The following is a 17,208-nucleotide window of genomic DNA, read 5'->3' as shown; positions in this document are numbered from 1 at the left end:
TTTGGACAAATAATTTATAAATTATACTACTTTATTCTTTCATAATATAAAATTTCATGAATTTTAAAAATGTATTTAATAAGATATAGTTATAACAATTCTTAAAAAATTTGACGTAATCTAAATTCAATCTAACGAATGAACGTTAAAGTAAAAAATGCCCGACTGAGCGCGATTTTGAAAACAGTCATTTAATTTAAATTTATAATCTGTTATAAAATAATTTGATACATCATCTTTTAATATATTTAGATTCACAAATAATTATTTATCAATAATAATATTTTTAGTTGGGATTTTTTTTTATAAAAATTATAAAAAAACGCCTTGAACAGTTAAAGTGAGCGACTAATGGTACTGAGCAGGTACAGGGGCTTTTACCTTATCTTATGTAACATTGTTGCCATTCGGCTTATGTCTTGGCATTAAAAATCTAAGTAAATAAAGTAATATATCCATACGTATTCTTAGTCTTATCTATATTATTAAGAGAATAAGGAAAATTTTGTTCCCGCCATATCTATATGATAGAATTAGTCAATGTTATTGAAATCGGTATCATTAGATAGGTATTGACTTGAATTTATGCCTTTTCATACTTTAAACTCTTTTTAATTGCCAAGTATTGAGATAAATAGATTTATCTATATCATTCAAATTACATTTAAATTACGCGGGAAAAAAGACGATCGTATTTATTTTCTTTAAATAAATTAATACTTTAATTATTCCGTCACTAAATATGACTGAATGTCACTGAATATATACCTATATTATTTATATCGCGTTACTTATTCCAAAATGACAGATTTTTATGCTCCCTTTTGGTTTTAGGAAAATTCTCAAAGCCAAAAAAGTGCGCATAGAAAAAAAAGGATTCATTGACACAAAAAATCTTTACTCGCCTAAAGAAAATTTTTACTTACCCCAATAAATTTTTTGCATTGTGAATTGAAAACAAAAATTTATTTAGAACTAGAAAAAATTACTTGGTGCAAGGAATTATTTCTTGACCAAAAAAATCTTTTCTCGCCCCAAGACAATTTTTGTATTTAATTGATAATGCATAAAATTTATTAGTGCAAATTAAAATTTTTTTGCGGCAAGAAATCCTTTATTTCTGCGAATTTTATAAATTTAGTAGTGATATTTGGGCAGTCACGTAGTGACTACAGGTTGCTTGTTATTACTATGCGCTTAATCGACTTTAATTTTATATTAAATACAATTCTATAGAAATTACTTATATAGAAACCCAGAGCCTTGTATGAATTTCCCACAAAGAAATCCATAAATCCAAGTTCCTATACGGGAATTCAGGTACCGAAAGTTTCCTATGAGTTTTCTACTCCTACATTAATTCCTATCGATTCTCCCGTAAATCCATATTTTTCTGTATGGATTCTTATGGGTTCCCATGAAATTCCACATGGATTTTTTTGATAAGAAAAGGTCGCATTGAATAAATAAAGAATCATTTATGAATATTAATTTACCTTAATATAAACATTAGCTTCTTTAGTTGGATCCCATGTGATTTCGACAGTATTTATTGGCAAAGAACTTTGTGTGACTGCTATCATACCATAACTCAAAGGTTCATCAACTTCTAGCAAACGCTCACCAGGTCTAGCATCTTGCCAAGCTAACATTCGTTCCCGTTCGGTGTATTGCAATCTTCGTTCGTGAAAGCATATTTTTATTGTTGACTAAACAAAAAAACAATGAATACGGTTACCAATTAACTCAAGCTATTTATTTAAATAAAATTTCCACTCTCTAAATATGAATTAGTGATTTTTCACTAATTTTAAGTGAATATTCACTAATTGTCAATGCTACAATCGTACCACGCAGAATTAGTGAATATTCACTAAATGAATATGTGAATATTGGAATTCACTGATTTGATAAGTGAATATGAGAATCCACTAAATTGAAAAGTGAATATGGGAATCCACTGATTTCATCGATGAAAAAAAATATTATATTGCGAAAAAAAATGTAAGACACTTGTAATTAGATCCGAAATGTGATTAATGTATTAGAATCATTACTTAGAGGAAGTATACATGATTTTGATTGATGAAAAAATCCCGGTGACTGCTGGGCTCGAACCTGCATCCTTCCGATTCAAAGTCTTTGATGCTATCCACTGCGCTGGCCTACGTATGTGATCGCGTGAGTGTAAATAGTATATTCGTTATGATACCAAACAATAACTGATGAAGAAATAAAAAATCCGTGATGTTATGATTGACGTACTCTTCATATAAATATATTATTGTTCTGTACTTATATTTTTTTTTATTTTGAAAGTTTTTTATTAAAATTTTTAAAAATAGCACCATACCCGCATGAAAAAACTTTACATGTGAAAACATATATGATAGAATATATGAATATTATAATGTGATATATTGTACAATATATAAAATAATATTTATATTTTTGCCGTATTAATATATGATAATATATTGAAAAAAAATATATTGCTAGAATATATTATCAATATATTTATCAATATATGACTTTTTATGTATGTTTTACATATATATTTTAAAATATTTTTTTTATATTGATATATTATATTGAAAGTAGTATATTAATTAATATATAGTATTTTTTATATTTTTTATATATGTTTTCCAATATATTGCAAAATATATGGTTTCCAATATATTGTAAAATATATGGCACTTTTTTTACTTTTCTTAGGTTATTGCCAGTAAATATAAGGTCAATGAAAAAAAGGAGAAAAAATAATAAATTTGACTTTTTTTTGTGGAATTGTGTAGAAATTGAAAAAGTATATTAAAAAATAAAATTTTCAATATATTGCGAAAAATATAAGTTTTCATATACTGGAAAAATATAATTCCAATATACCGCGAACCATATATTTAATTATATAAATTCTTTCATATATAATCAATTATATAGAGACCATATACCACTAATTATATGAGTCAAAATATATGGATATATATATCAAGTTTATTATATTATACTTATAAATTATATATATACTATCCATATATGATAAGAATATATTGAGCATTATATGAGATTATATATATAGAAAAATACAAAACATTATATACAAGTAAATATATTATGATAAATATATAATCCAATATATGTAAAAAACATATATTTTTCAATATAGATATTTTTGCCGCTATATATTTATCACATATTCACCATATATTTTTTTATATACTACTAACAATATATAGCTTTTCCATGCGGGTAATTATTAATTATATTTATATCTAGTAAAATATTTATTTATTTGATAGTTAACGTTACTAGTGAAATTCCGAAATTCATAAATTAAGAAGTGAATAACAGTTTCACTTGTAGAAATTATGAAAATATCGCTAGTTCAGTAGTGAAAATCACTAATTTGCTAGTGAAAATTATAGTACTAAATTTATTGGTGACAATTCACTAATTTGTTATTTAAATACACTTATTATGAAGTGAATACTGCTTCACTAACGTAATTAATGAAATTTCCACTAATTCATGTTTAGAGAGCAAAGCAAACAAATTAAAATTTAAACGTTACCTTGAGTGTTCTTCCACGGTATGCTGATAAATCGCCAAGTTTTTTCAGTTTCAATTCATAAGGTTGTCCTTGATTAAGATAAGTCAATGTTTCTTCAGTTAATTTAATTGCCATACTCGTTGCTGCGCCCAACACATATTGAAATCTTTACAAATAATTTTTTTTTATGTGTAGATAAATAAATAAACAAATAAATAAGTTCATTAATTTATTAAAATTACCGATTATCTCCATTAAATTCATATTCTTGCTGTGATGACGATACATGATTTCCCGCGGACGGACTATTTGAAAAATCTTCTTTATTTGAATACAATAAAGAATGAAAATTAGTGACTTGCTCTCTTCCATTGTTGCCATTACAATGATTATACCCTGGCGCAATATTATTATTATGATTATTATTGTTTCTATTACCAGTATTATTCGGTGTTATCGTCGTTGTTGTTATTGTTGTTGTTGTAGTAGAAACATTATTGTTTGCAATATTGTTCCCGCTGTTATTACTATCCGGCTCAACTAGAAGACCAATATTCCCGTTGCTTTGATAGGGACCATTAATATTTCTCTGCGATACATGATTCAAACTATAATTGTAAAAATTTTAATTGTTAACAAATTATAGTACAGTTTAAGGTAAAAGATCCATTACCCGCTTACTTTTCATTGGGGTAAAATTAAACCACTGAATATAAACTCAATGAAATGAAAAACCATTTTTTTTCCCTAGTAACACGTTATTGAGCAAATTCTGCAGTAAGTATCTTGAGAAAGACCTCTAGCTGCTAGTGTCTTTTTCTACGTATGGATCTTGCGCAAGATTATGTAACAAGAAATCGTCATCAAGACTTGTGCATGACTTGCTCAAGGCATTGTACATAAGAACATTGAAGATATCTTAGATACGGTGCAGTTTAAAAGTTTCTGACGCATTTCTTGCAACAGTTACTTACAGTACACGGAAAAAAAATTCTAGTTAAATTTACAATGCTAACATCGTAATTTGTCCTATTAATTATTGTATTGGTGGACTAGACTTTTCACATCGTAATTTTTACGATGTAGGGTTGGAAATTTCATTTAAGAAATATTCCTTTAGACAAATAATACGAAGTCTTAAGCTCTTTAATATAAATTACGATGTAACATCGTAAAATTTGAAGAGAAATTTTAAATAAAAGATTAAAATAATAATCGTTCGGCAGTTGGATTCGAACCCGAGTCCTTTCGAGTGCGAAGTGTCCGACGCCTTGGACCACTCGGCCACTGAAGGGCCTACACTATAAGTTATTTTTAAGATCCATATAAACGACATGCGGAGGACCCAGTTACTATTTAAAAAGTACGATGTAACATCGTATTTTTTATTGCTTCCATCGTATTTTAACAGAGGCAGCACTGTAATATTTATTTTGTTAAAAAGTAAATAGAAATAGTAAATGTACGAATAAATATAGTTTTTAAAGTGTAATTTTTATTTATTTTTTTTTACGATGTTAAATTGTAATTTTTGCAGTAATTTTTAATCCTAAAAGTCTTTGTTAAAATTACGATGTTAAATAGTAAAAAATATAACCCACATAATAAATTTTGAAATAAAACATTTAAAAATTGACGTTAATAAAAGTCTAGTCCGAGATTACGATGTTAACATCGTAAATTTTGGTAGAATTTTTTTTCCGTGTAGGCACTTACGCATGGCTTATTCAAGACTTACTCAAGGCTCAAGGTCAATTATAAGCCTTGAACAAATCTTGAGCAAGCCATGCGCAACTAATTTCAACTAGAGTCTTTCTCCAGAATTGAGTTATAATCTGGCACGAATTTCTTGTGTAATGCTTGCGCTAGACTTGCTATTGAAATCTGGCCACAAGTATCTGCAGCAAGACACATACGTATAAAAAGACCCTAGGACCTATCGGTCTTCAGAGCAGACTTGCGCAAAAATTGAAAAAAATTTTTATATGGGTTTAGTTTTAACACTGAGAGAAAAAATTTATATTTTCAATAAAAAATAGTAGATTTAAGTATTTTAGTTACTTTGATAGCCAAGCAATTATTTTCTTCAATCAAGTAAAATTATTACTTTATTCAAGTATTTTACTTATTCGTTGAATACTAACATAAAAAATTTGATTTTGTCAAGAAAATATTATTAGGCGTGTTCTTTTTTTATCTAATGTTCTTCAGATTATAGTTTTGTACCTTAACAAACATTTTTTTATAAATAAATAATTTTACCGTGCCTAAGATTCGAACCTAGACCGGTCACGCGACTAATGACCTGCGCTGTAGCTCAGCCACGGTGGCTTATTGGAAGTCACGTTTTTAATAAACTGAAGTTATTTATCGATAATTGTCATCTTAAATATTAATTTGAACAACTAAATAATAAAATTTGAATATTTAATAGTTTATAGAAGTAGCTCTCGAAAAAATTAATATAATTTATATTTTTATCAAAACCGATGAGAAATTTCATTTTGTTATAAATATAAATGTTTTTATTAGTGCAAGAATTTTTTTCTAATTTTTTCTATATCTTTCTTCAATTTTTTATTTTTATTTAACCAAATATTCGCTTTATTGACGGTTTTAATTGTAATAAATTTTAGAAGGTATCAACTAAATTGTCGAAATATTTGCTTGGCTTAAGTAATTAATGCTTCTAGAAATTTAATACTAAACTGAAGAAATAATTTTCTTAAAATAAGAATTATTAATTCAATTTTAGAAAAAATTACTTATTTTGAATATTTATGAAAATAAGAAAAACAATTACTTGAAATTTTTTTTTTCTCAGTGTTGATTAAAATTTTAATTTCAAAAATAATCTTGATAATTAATTGTTACCAATTTTCTAAAAAAGTTGTTGAATGCACCCACAGTCACTATAGTAATTATAACAATTATTAAACAATTGAACGTAACCTAAATTGAATTTAACGAACGAACGTTGAAGCAAAAAAATGGCCGGCTGAGCGCGATTTTGTAAACATTCACTCAATTTAAATTTATTATAAATTATGAAACACTTTGATGCGTCATATTCTCATAATATATTCAGATTCACAAATAATTACTTATCACTGATCATTTTTTTAACATAAATTAAAAAAACGCATTAATCATTTAAAGAAAGCGACTAATTGCGCTGATCGGGTTTAGGGTCTTTTACCTTAAATGAAAAATCATTAATTTATAAATAAAGTATGCATATTAATTTATAGTACAGTAGATTGTAAAATGATGAAAATGAAGAAGAAGATGAAGAATCGCTGAAGTTTGAATTTTTCATTATAAATTTTATACAATTGAATAGTTATCACAGATAAATTCACGCAATTAATTACCACTGTTATTTATTCGGAAGCTAACACAATTAAAGAATCATGACACGCAAGAGTCTGTAGCAAGAGTATTGAGATAACGTTTGATATTTTTTTTCTTTCAATATTACGATAAACGTCACTGTAATGTTGAGTTTGAACTGGTTCAACACCGCACAGAATACTTTTTATGCAAATAAAATAATTGTTGCAGTAATTTAAGTGCTTAGGAAGAAGTATTTAGTTGAAAGAATGTTTTGTTAACGCAAATTGCTCAAGTATCGGAAAGTCATGCTATTACTTGCAATAATTCACACGGATAAATTATTCTTGTTCGAAACGCTATTGCGTTATAGTAAAGCCGGATCATGTTGGCCATCTGACGGATATTTAAATAAACTCATGTGAAAATTAATGATCCTGAAGTTGGTAGGCACCCTGATTAAACAACTGAATTCGACCGAATTAAAAATTTTAATTCTGTTATATTCTGTCGAATTCTGCAAAACAGAATTCAACTGAATTGAAAATTTTAATTTGAATTAAACAGAATAAAACCGATTTAAAAATTTCAAATTCGTTATAATTCGGATTCAGAACCAGAACTAGGAGAATTATTTTCGAATTAATCAGAATTAAACCGAATAGAATTATTTAAATTTGTTTTAATTTGGACAAATTCTGGTTTTCCTGCTGAATTAGACAGAATTAATTTTTAAGTTAGGTACCGAATCAACAGAATTTATGTGAATTAAATAGAATTAAAAATTTAATTCTGTTTAATTCGATCGAATTCAGTTGTTTAATCATAATTCGATACCTAACTAAAAAATAAATTCTGTCTAATTCGGCAGGAAAACCAGAATTTATCCAAATTTAAACGAATTTAAATAATTTTATTCGGTTTAATTCTGTTTAATTTGAAAATAATCGTCGAATTTTTTGTTGTGACTCCGAATTAAACTGAATTTGAACGAATTGGAACTTTTTAAATCGGTTTAATTCTGTTCACTTTGAAAATAATCGTCGAATTTCTGGTTCTGACTCCGAATTAAACTGAATTAAAACGAATTCAAAATTTTTAAATCGTTTTAATTCTGTTTAATTCAAAAATAATCCTTGAATTCTTTTAAATTCTGCCTTACCGAATTTAACAGAATATAACCGAATTGAAATTTTTAATTCAGTTGAACTCTGTTTTGCAGAATTCGACAGAATTGGGCTGAATTAAAATTTTAATTCTTTTAAATTTGGTCTTACCGAATTTAACAGAATATAACAGAATTGAAATTTTTAATTCAGTTGAATTCTGTTTTGCAGAATTCGACAGAATATAACAGAATTAAAATTTTTAATTCGGTCAAATTCAGTTGTTTAATCAGGGTGCCCTATTCAAAAATTCCCCTAGAATCCTATAGACTGTATTGGTTTCTATGCGGTTTTTGTCGCAGTTGAGTGGATTCTATGGGAATTTTTGGATAGGGTGGTGAGCGATGAGCGCAATATTTTTTTTTCCGTGTGCTTATGGAACCTCATACAAAACAAAAGACACATTCGTCGATGAAGTCATAATAGTTTTATTTAAACCTTATTCAACTAGTGACAACATACATATAACGGAATTTCGTTATGACGTATCATATAAAAGTTATCTGAGGTTAAAGGCACAGAAATTTTTTTTCGGTAGTTTTCAAAGATTTAAAGGTTATCAAACTATGACAAAAAAATGAACTATGATGTTTGATTTAAAAGTCATTTACAGATAAAGAGGCGGAAGATGATTTTTTTTTTTAAATGGAAAATTTGAATTGGCGTTGACTTTTTAATTAAAGGGGGAAAATAGTCTGAGATACAAAAAAAAGAGGATATTTATGCAATTTTCTTTTTTTTTTTTTTAGAGTACCGTCTATATTAAAATTCTTAAAATTTGTGACATCATTAAACATCATTCCAAGAATATTCTGCTAAATTTTCATATACAAATATTGAAAAACTAACCAATGGTAGTGGGGAGAGACGAGTTACCTCAAAATATGGCCATAGTAATTTTTGCATGTGTTTATTTTAACTTCCGTCAGGTGGCCAACAAGGTCCGGCTTTACTATGACGCGATAGCATTTCAAACGAGAATAATTTATCGGTGAATGTGTCACTAAATATAGATAGATTTTATAAGTAAGAAATCTATATGATAGTGCGCGAAGAGCTTTAGTGATGCAGTAATAATATGCACTCACTTTGAGTTGTTGATCTGATTTTCCGGGGAAGGAGCTTCTTGTTTGAAAACTGTCAGTGACGGTAGTCCCAACAAAGCTTCGCTGAAACAACCCTGTATTTATAGCGCAAACGCACAAGCTAAATGCTAAACTTTCGGCCATTTTTAGTTACCTTGATTTAACATACATCTCTTTGTATAGTTCTTTTAATAATAATAATAATAATTAACGAAATTTATGTGGTAATTAGTTAAAAATTATATCACGTGTATGATCACGAAGTTAATAGATAATTAACAATATTCTGATTTTTTTATTATCAAATCAATCACAAAAAAAAAGAAACTAAGGGAATACAGTTTCTGTGGCGCCACCAAATGATCGCGGATTCTTACAGAACTCGACGAAATAAGACTTTTTTTCAAATAGCTTTAACTTCTTCAAAAATGGACTAATTCAGACGTTTTTTTTTCAAAATTTTCTTCTTCAAATGCACTTTTCGGAAAAAAAATGAAAATATTAAAATCTAAGAAATATTTCGTCTTTTTGAAAAAATTGCATTTTTCTCAAAAACTAAGCGAGATATCGAAAAATTTTAATAATTCATGGTCATTTAGCGGTGCCACGGAAACCGTAGAATCCCCGAAACTAAAAATATGCACATATAGAAAATTAAAAAAACTATAGGTACAATTTTTAAAAACGTTCTTTTTTTTTTAATAATTTAACTTTTTTAAAAATCCAAGAATTATTAGACGTCGGCTAACTATAAATGAGTGTCAATATAGCGGATATGAGACAATTGATAAATTTTCAAAAAAATAAATTAAATAAATACCCATTTTGAGTTTTATTTTACTTGGATTTTATTTATTTATTATGATGCTGGAAGTAGCAGACATTTAAACATTTAATTGAACAAAATAAATATTGAAAGACAAAAATTTCAAAAATGCAGGTGAAAAATATAAAAAAATTTTCTTGTGTTTATTTTTTTGATGCCAATTAATTTGGTAATTAAAAAAACTAATAGCTTCAGTTGCCAGCTACTTTCAGTATCATAACTTATTCAAAAATTTCAAAAATCACTAATTGCCAGCTACATTAGCACTCATTAGCTAACTTCAGTATCATATACATTTATATAGGTGTGTACACATTAAAAAATATTGTGTTAAAGTTAACGCAATCAGTGTTAAAAACGGTCCACACAAAATTTGTGTTATTTTTTAAGGTGGACACAGACTATTTGAGGTGGAATTTTAACACAAAATTAGGGTAACACCCTAATAAATAAATGTCAATGGCGAGAGAAAAAAATTTATATTTTCAATAAAAAATAGTAGATTTAAGTATTTTAGTTACTTTAATAGCCAAGCAATTATTTTCGTCAATCAAGTAAAATTATTAATTTATTCAAGTATTTTATTTACTTGCTTCATAATAAAAAAAAAATTTTATTTTGTCAAAAAATATTATTACATATGTCTCTGTTTTATCTCATGTTCAGATTAGTTTTATACCTTAACAAACATTTTTTTTATAAATAAATAATTTTACCCGACCTAAGATTCGAACCCAGACCAATTCCGCGAGACTTATGACCTACGCATGCTCAGCCACGGTGGCTTATTGAAAGTCACATTTTTAATGAACTGAAGTAATTTATCGATGATTGTCATCTTAAATATTAATTTGAACAACTAAATAATAAAATTTAAATATTTAATAGTTTGTAGAAGTAGCTTTCAAAAAAATTAACATATTTTATATTATTATCAATAACAATGAGAAATTTCATTTTATTCTAAAAACAAATGTTTTCTTAGTGCAAGAATTTTTTTCTAATTTTTAATTACAACTTTCTCCGATTCTTTTTTTTTATTTAACCAAATATTTGCTTTATTGAAGTTTTTAATTGCAATAAAGGCCATGGGACGATAAGAATACCGAATCGGCCTCAGAAAGGTATCGTGCTCATAATTTTAGGAAATGTTGGTACTCATAAGATACTTCGATGCTGCAAGTTTCAGATCTTTATCTATTACCGTTTCTGAATAAATCGAAAAATACTGAAAATCAGTAAAAATTGTTATTCTCAGCACCTTGTGAATCGATTGATCTAAATACTGGATATGTTTTGAGGCATGATAGTAGCTTCTAAGAAAAAAAATATGAGCAATATCTGTTCCTCGTTCTTACCTTAAAAAACGAGGTTATTTTCTTAATTTTAATTTTTAACCATGTTAATGATAAAAATATAAAACTATTTTTTTTAAATCCTCATTCAATTGTTGATGAAATTATGAGCTTTGGGAATTTTTTAAAACCGTACTTCATATTGAAAAAAATTTTAAACCGATTTATTGCTCAAAAACCGATTTCTTTTTATGATTTAACTCTCGAAATGATAAAATACAGAACTTTTGCGATTACTGTACTAGTGAAATTTCCTGAAATTATGAGCCCGATACCTTTCTGGGGCCGATTCGGTACCCGGGTCAAAAATAAAACTTGATTCAGGCTTGCTTCGCCTTGTTTTCTTTTGAAGTTATCGATTTGCCGACGATTTTTTGATAAGATCTCGACTTTTTCGACTTAAATTTAATTTTTTTCAACTTTGTGAACTTTTTTCATCTTAGTTTCAACTTATTCGTCTTTACTTTGAGCACGATAGTCATTCACATTACTTTTGACTTGCTAAACCAAGTCGAAAAAAAGTCATTTATTCGCCTTACTTTCGCCTTAATATATAAAAATTATTTCACCTTAGTTCTGACTTTTTCGACTCATAATTTAAGTCGAATAAGTCTAAACCAAGTGAATTTCGACTTGATTTCAACTTTTTCGTCTTAAATCGTGACTAAGTAAGCCAGTTAAGTCTAAACCAAGGCGAAAACTTAATATATTTCATACCTCCGTAAAAAAAGTCGAGTTTGTCTTGTGAAAAACGGCTCAAAATTTCGACTTGGTAAACCAAGTCTAAATCAAATTTTATTTTTGACCCGGGTATTTTTATTGTCCCATGGCCTTTGAGAAGGAATCAACTAAATTTTCGTAATATTTGCTTGCCAAGTAATTAACGCTTCTATAAATTTATTACTAAACTGAAGAAATAGTTTTCTTGAAATCAGAACTATCAATTTAATTTTTTAAAAAATGATTTTGAGTATTTATGGCAACAAGAAAAATAATCACTGGAATTTAATTTTTTTTCTCTTAGCGTGGGCGACACTTTCAAAGTGTCAAATAGTAGATCGATTTAAAACTTTTAACAGTGGAAAGTCTTGATTTAACACAGAAAATTTAACACAGATACACAATATTTTTTACTGTATATATTATTCAACAGCTCTCGCTTTTCACAAGAAGAACACGATGTCAGCCTACATGCTAAAATCGGTCAGTATATGATATAGTATAGGAAGCGGGATAACCGACGCAAACCAGATTTATACAGAACTTTTATGTCGCAAGTAGTCTATCTATTATTATGGTTAATTTATTATCATATATTATGTATTAACTAGCATTCACGGCTATCGTTATGCAATTTTAGTTTTTTGTCTACGACTGCTACTATTTAGAATTAATAATAAAAATTCATAAATTATTAGTGTCTTTTTTTAAAGTAGTTTTTAAAATGTAAATTTAGCTCACCTCATATTATAAGACGCAACAGCATTAACAAGTTCATTGGTAGTGATAGCAGATAGCGGACCATCCAGATCAGCAACCAAATGCTGGGCGAGTTCGTCCACTTGCCGGGAAGACCATGCGTGTAACGAAACATTACTACCAGTAGAACCTGGAGATTTACAAAAATAATACTAATGATAATAACAATAAAAGTCTAGGCTTTGTTAAATTTTAATTTAGAAACATATTTTTAATGAATTGAATAACTAGTGAATTTATTTGTTGATGATACAAGAGAATTAATCGCAGTGTGAGAAATCAAGAGCAAGTGTATCAACAAGGTCGTCTGGTGTTTTATCCCCGCATGAGTAAAGCACAAACTACTCTGTAAGAATTAACAGAGTGCGCTGTCTCGTATCATATGTAATAAAAGCAACAATATTCATTAAGTGAAACGAGACCACAGTTGCGTGATTGATACGTATACTAGTTAGTTGCTACACTGAGAGAAAAAAATTAAATTGAATTTTTTTTTTTTGTTTCCGTAAATACTCAAAATAAGTCATTTTTTAAAAAATTACATTGATAGTAATGATTTTAAGAAAACTATTTCTTCACTTTAGTAATAAATTTATAGAAGCATTAATTACTTGGGAGCAAATATTTAGTTGACACCTCAAATTTATTGCAATTAAAAACTTCAATAAAGCGGTTATTCGGTTCAATAAAAAAAAAGAATTGAAGAAGGACGTAATTTAAAATTGGAAAAAAATTATTGCACTAAGAAAAAAATTTGTTTTTATAACAAAATGAAATTTCTCATTGGTATCGATAAAAATATAAAATATGTTAATTTTTTCGAGAGCTACTTCTATAAACTATAAAATGTTTAAATTTTATTATTTAGTTGTTCAAATTAATATTTAAGATGACAAATATCGATAAATAACTTTAGTTTATTAAAAACATGATTCCCAATAAGCCACCGCGGGTGAGCATGCGTAGGTCATAAGTCTCGCGTAATTGGTCTAGGTTCGAATCTTAGGCCGGGTAATAATATTTTTTCGACAAAATAACATTTTTTTTTCTCAGCGTATGTATACTAGGGTGTCCGTTATTTACCAAATTAGATTTTTTTACTTGGGTATGATATAAATCATATATTTGTGATCCAAAAATAATAAAAAAAAAAATAATAAAGTTTATTCTAATGCCGTTTAACCCTGCCTCAGTAATGATACATTCTCATTTCAATACAATGAGAAAAATGTAATTACTTGCTTAAAAATGAGTGCACAGTAATTACTAATACATAATCTTGTAGGAAATTTCCCGCTCTTCAAAAAAGGTCTCTTATGTTTTTTTCGTAAATCCAACTGTTTAAGAGATATTGAAGGTCAAAGTTAGATTTGTTTAAAAAAATTTGCGTTTTTGTTTGAAATTTTATAACTCTCTAACACCTAGGCATAAAATTAAGCGCTGTAAACTTTCTTGTAGGAAATTTATTGCTCTTCAAAAAAGGTATCCAACAGTTTTTCCCTAAATCCAACCATTTGAGTGATATCGAAGCTCAAAGTTGATAGATTCAAAAATGAATGTTTTTCGATTAAAATTCTATAACTCTCCAGCAAACAAATATTTACGTAGGCTTTTAACAGTTTTCCGACGGAAATTTACCGCTCTACAAAAAAGGATTCTCTAATTTTTTCGATAAACTCAACCATTTAAGAGATATTTAAGCTCGAAAAAAAAGAAAATTTTTATATCATCAGAGCAAAATTTTGTGTTGGTTTGTGAAACTTTTCTTTCAACTTAAAGCTTAAATATTTTAATTAAAGAATCCTTTTTTATAGAGCGGTAAATTTCCGTCGAAAAGCTGTTAAAAGCCTACGTAAATATTTGTTTGTTGGAGAGTTATAGAATTTTAATCGAAAAACATTCATTTTTGAATCTATCAACTTTGAGCTTCGATATCACTCAAATGGTTGGATTTAGGGAAAAAGTGTTGGATACCTTTTTTGAAGAGCAATAAATTTCCTACAAGAAAGTTTACAGCGCTTAATTTTATGCCTAGGTGTTAGAGAGTTATAAAATTTCAAACAAAAACGCAAATTTTTTTAAACAAATCTAACTTTGACCTTCAATATCTCTTAAACAGTTGGATTTACGAAAAAAACATAAGAGACCTTTTTTGAAGAACGGGAAATTTCCTACAAGAATATGTATTAGTAATTACTGTGCATTGATTTTTAAGCAAGTAATTACATTTTTCTCATTGTTCTGAAATGAGAATGTATCATTACTTAGGCAGGGTTAAACGGCATTAGAATAAACTTTATTATTTTTTTTTTTATTATTTTTGGATCACAAATATATGATTTATATCATACCCAAGTAAAAAAATCTAATTTGGTAAATAACGGACACCCTAATGTATACTGATTAATTGCTACATATACGAGTACTATTACTTTTTTTCCCCTTCGGGCGGAAGCGTCAACTTTCGTCCCGCTGTGCAAAATGGAGTTGCCGCTTTCCGCCTCCGTCGAGGAGAAAAATAGTATGCATTCCTTGGACAGTAAATAAGAAAGCTTCAGATCACATGTTTGTTTTTCGCGAGTATGTCCAAAAGGGTGAGGTATCGGCTTCCGGTCCGCGGAGGTAGACTTAGCTCCCGTTACATTAATTAATCACATGTTTGTTGACCTCGGCTTCGCCTCGGCCATTACATGTGATCTGAGACATTTCTTACTTTACTGCCCTAGATGTGTAATATACTATTAAATATTATTATCATTGTTATTATTACAAGTGCACGATTAAAATTATAAACTCCAAATATTATTAATCTCTCATTTATAAACTTACTACGAATTACCGGCAAAAAAAAATTTTTTCAATTATTATTATTATTTTAGTTACTGCAGATTGCAGCGACACACAATGAACGAATTACAAGGATTTTTATTAGTATGAAAGCAAATAATTTATCCCTCGTATAAATTTACGTTTGTGCACGAGCTCGGATGTTGAAAACACGTGATCATCTTGAGGAAATAACCAATTGACCCATACCAGCATTATAATCTAAAGCTTAAACTACAATACTGTACTACATTTCAGTAAATTACGACCTTGATTATCAAATAATGCAGTGAGGTCTTAAATATTTAAAAAGCTGAAAGATAAAAGTGATTTACCATCTCTTCGAATGTACTTGCGATCCAAATCGTGAATTTGATTGAGTTCACAAGGTCGCTTTCGGGATGACGTAAAATGATAACCAGAGGTTGAGGCCTGTGAGTTGCCTCGTGTCTCATCGTGATGTGAATGTTCATTCGTATCAGGGGAATTTCGGGGCGATTCATGTTTTTCGTTCCACAAAATGCTGGGATCCGGTACCTGATAACCTACGGAAATCTGCGGGATAATATCAAGGATAGTTATTAAGATAAATTGTGTGTTGTTTGGGTTTCCCTTTAAGAATTAACTATAAATTAATGGATCGGAACAATCATGTAATGCGTGGGTTGTGATATTGAACGTACTTGTTGATTAGCGATGACGTTGCGTCCGTTTTGTTGCACAGTCGGTGATAATTGTTGGTAGGATGGCGATGGCGGCTGGTCCAGCCACATCGACTCATTCAGCGCATCTGAGCTCGTCTCTTGTAACTCCATTTTAATAAATTTAGGACAGTGACACTCCTCTACGACAATCCTAGTTTTTTTCAGCTTGACTTCGTTTTTATTTCAATTAAATTTATTTTTTACAGTTAATTTATTTAAGATGCAATGAAAATTTGTGTGTTAAAAAATGGTTACTTTAAAAAAGTAAATTTAAAAAAAAATGCATTAAAAAATATCAGTATCGGGCAGAATCCAAAGTCCATACTCCCATGAGCGTCGTTTGTGCGCTTGGTGCACTTTTATTTTCTCAATGTATTTATTGTTAAATAACTTGAATTTAAAAAGTTTACAAGTCGGCCATTTAAACTCATAATTTAACAACTTAATTTTATAAATTAATATTTTTTCTAGTCTAAGTGATAAACTTTCTGTTTATAACTCAATCAAGCATCTAAAGATTGTTAATAAAAATGCAAAAAGGCTTCTTCTAGAGTTAACTTGAGTCAGAATGCAGTTTAAAAAAATTATCTCTCTAAACTCAAATATCTTAATTAGAGATAAAGACATCACTTGCTAATATCTTTGAGTTGCTATTTAAATAGTCTTCCGCTAAAAATTTATCCAATTTATTCTGACGATAAACAGTAAAAATAATAAAAAGTCAAGTGTTAAAAGTACGAGACTTTTTTTAAAAATAGTCTTTAAAACATTACGAAGAAACTATTGTACAATTTCTTGATACCGGTGGTCTCGCGCTGTCGGTGTGTTTCCAGTAGTGCGCAGCCCCGGGATTTTAGCGAAAGAACACGTGAAAAAACAAC

At 28.4% G+C, this 17,208-nt stretch overlaps 1 protein-coding gene across 4 annotated transcripts in view; it reads right to left on the bottom strand.

Moving 5' to 3' along the window:
- Positions 1–17,079, bottom strand: part of LOC130669369 (transcription factor CP2) — a 44,024-nt gene extending 26,945 nt beyond the window's left edge. Inside the window, exons 1-8 of one of the 4 annotated variants that reach the window (XM_057472217.1) lie at positions 16,307–17,079; positions 15,959–16,178; positions 12,780–12,927; positions 9,141–9,221; positions 3,992–4,161; positions 3,796–3,874; positions 3,575–3,719; positions 1,497–1,709 (exon numbers count right to left, since the gene is read on the bottom strand). In XM_057472217.1, the coding sequence (XP_057328200.1) occupies positions 1,497–1,709; positions 3,575–3,719; positions 3,796–3,874; positions 3,992–4,161; positions 9,141–9,221; positions 12,780–12,927; positions 15,959–16,178; positions 16,307–16,438 (1,188 nt within the window). In that variant the 5' untranslated portion in view covers positions 16,439–17,079. Of the gene's footprint in view, positions 1–1,496; positions 1,710–3,574; positions 3,720–3,795; positions 4,162–6,807; positions 7,101–9,140; positions 9,222–12,779; positions 12,928–15,958; positions 16,179–16,306 lie in introns of those variants that run through there. The other 3 variants (XM_057472215.1, XM_057472216.1, XM_057472218.1) reach the window with 3 other exon arrangements.
- Positions 17,080–17,208: the final 129 nt, after the last annotated feature.

The sequence above is a fragment of the Microplitis mediator genome, chromosome 6 (assembly GCF_029852145.1).
Source record: "Microplitis mediator isolate UGA2020A chromosome 6, iyMicMedi2.1, whole genome shotgun sequence".
NCBI classification, from domain to species: Eukaryota; Metazoa; Arthropoda; class Insecta; order Hymenoptera; family Braconidae; genus Microplitis; species Microplitis mediator.
This window is presented reverse-complemented; position numbering and strand designations above follow the sequence as displayed.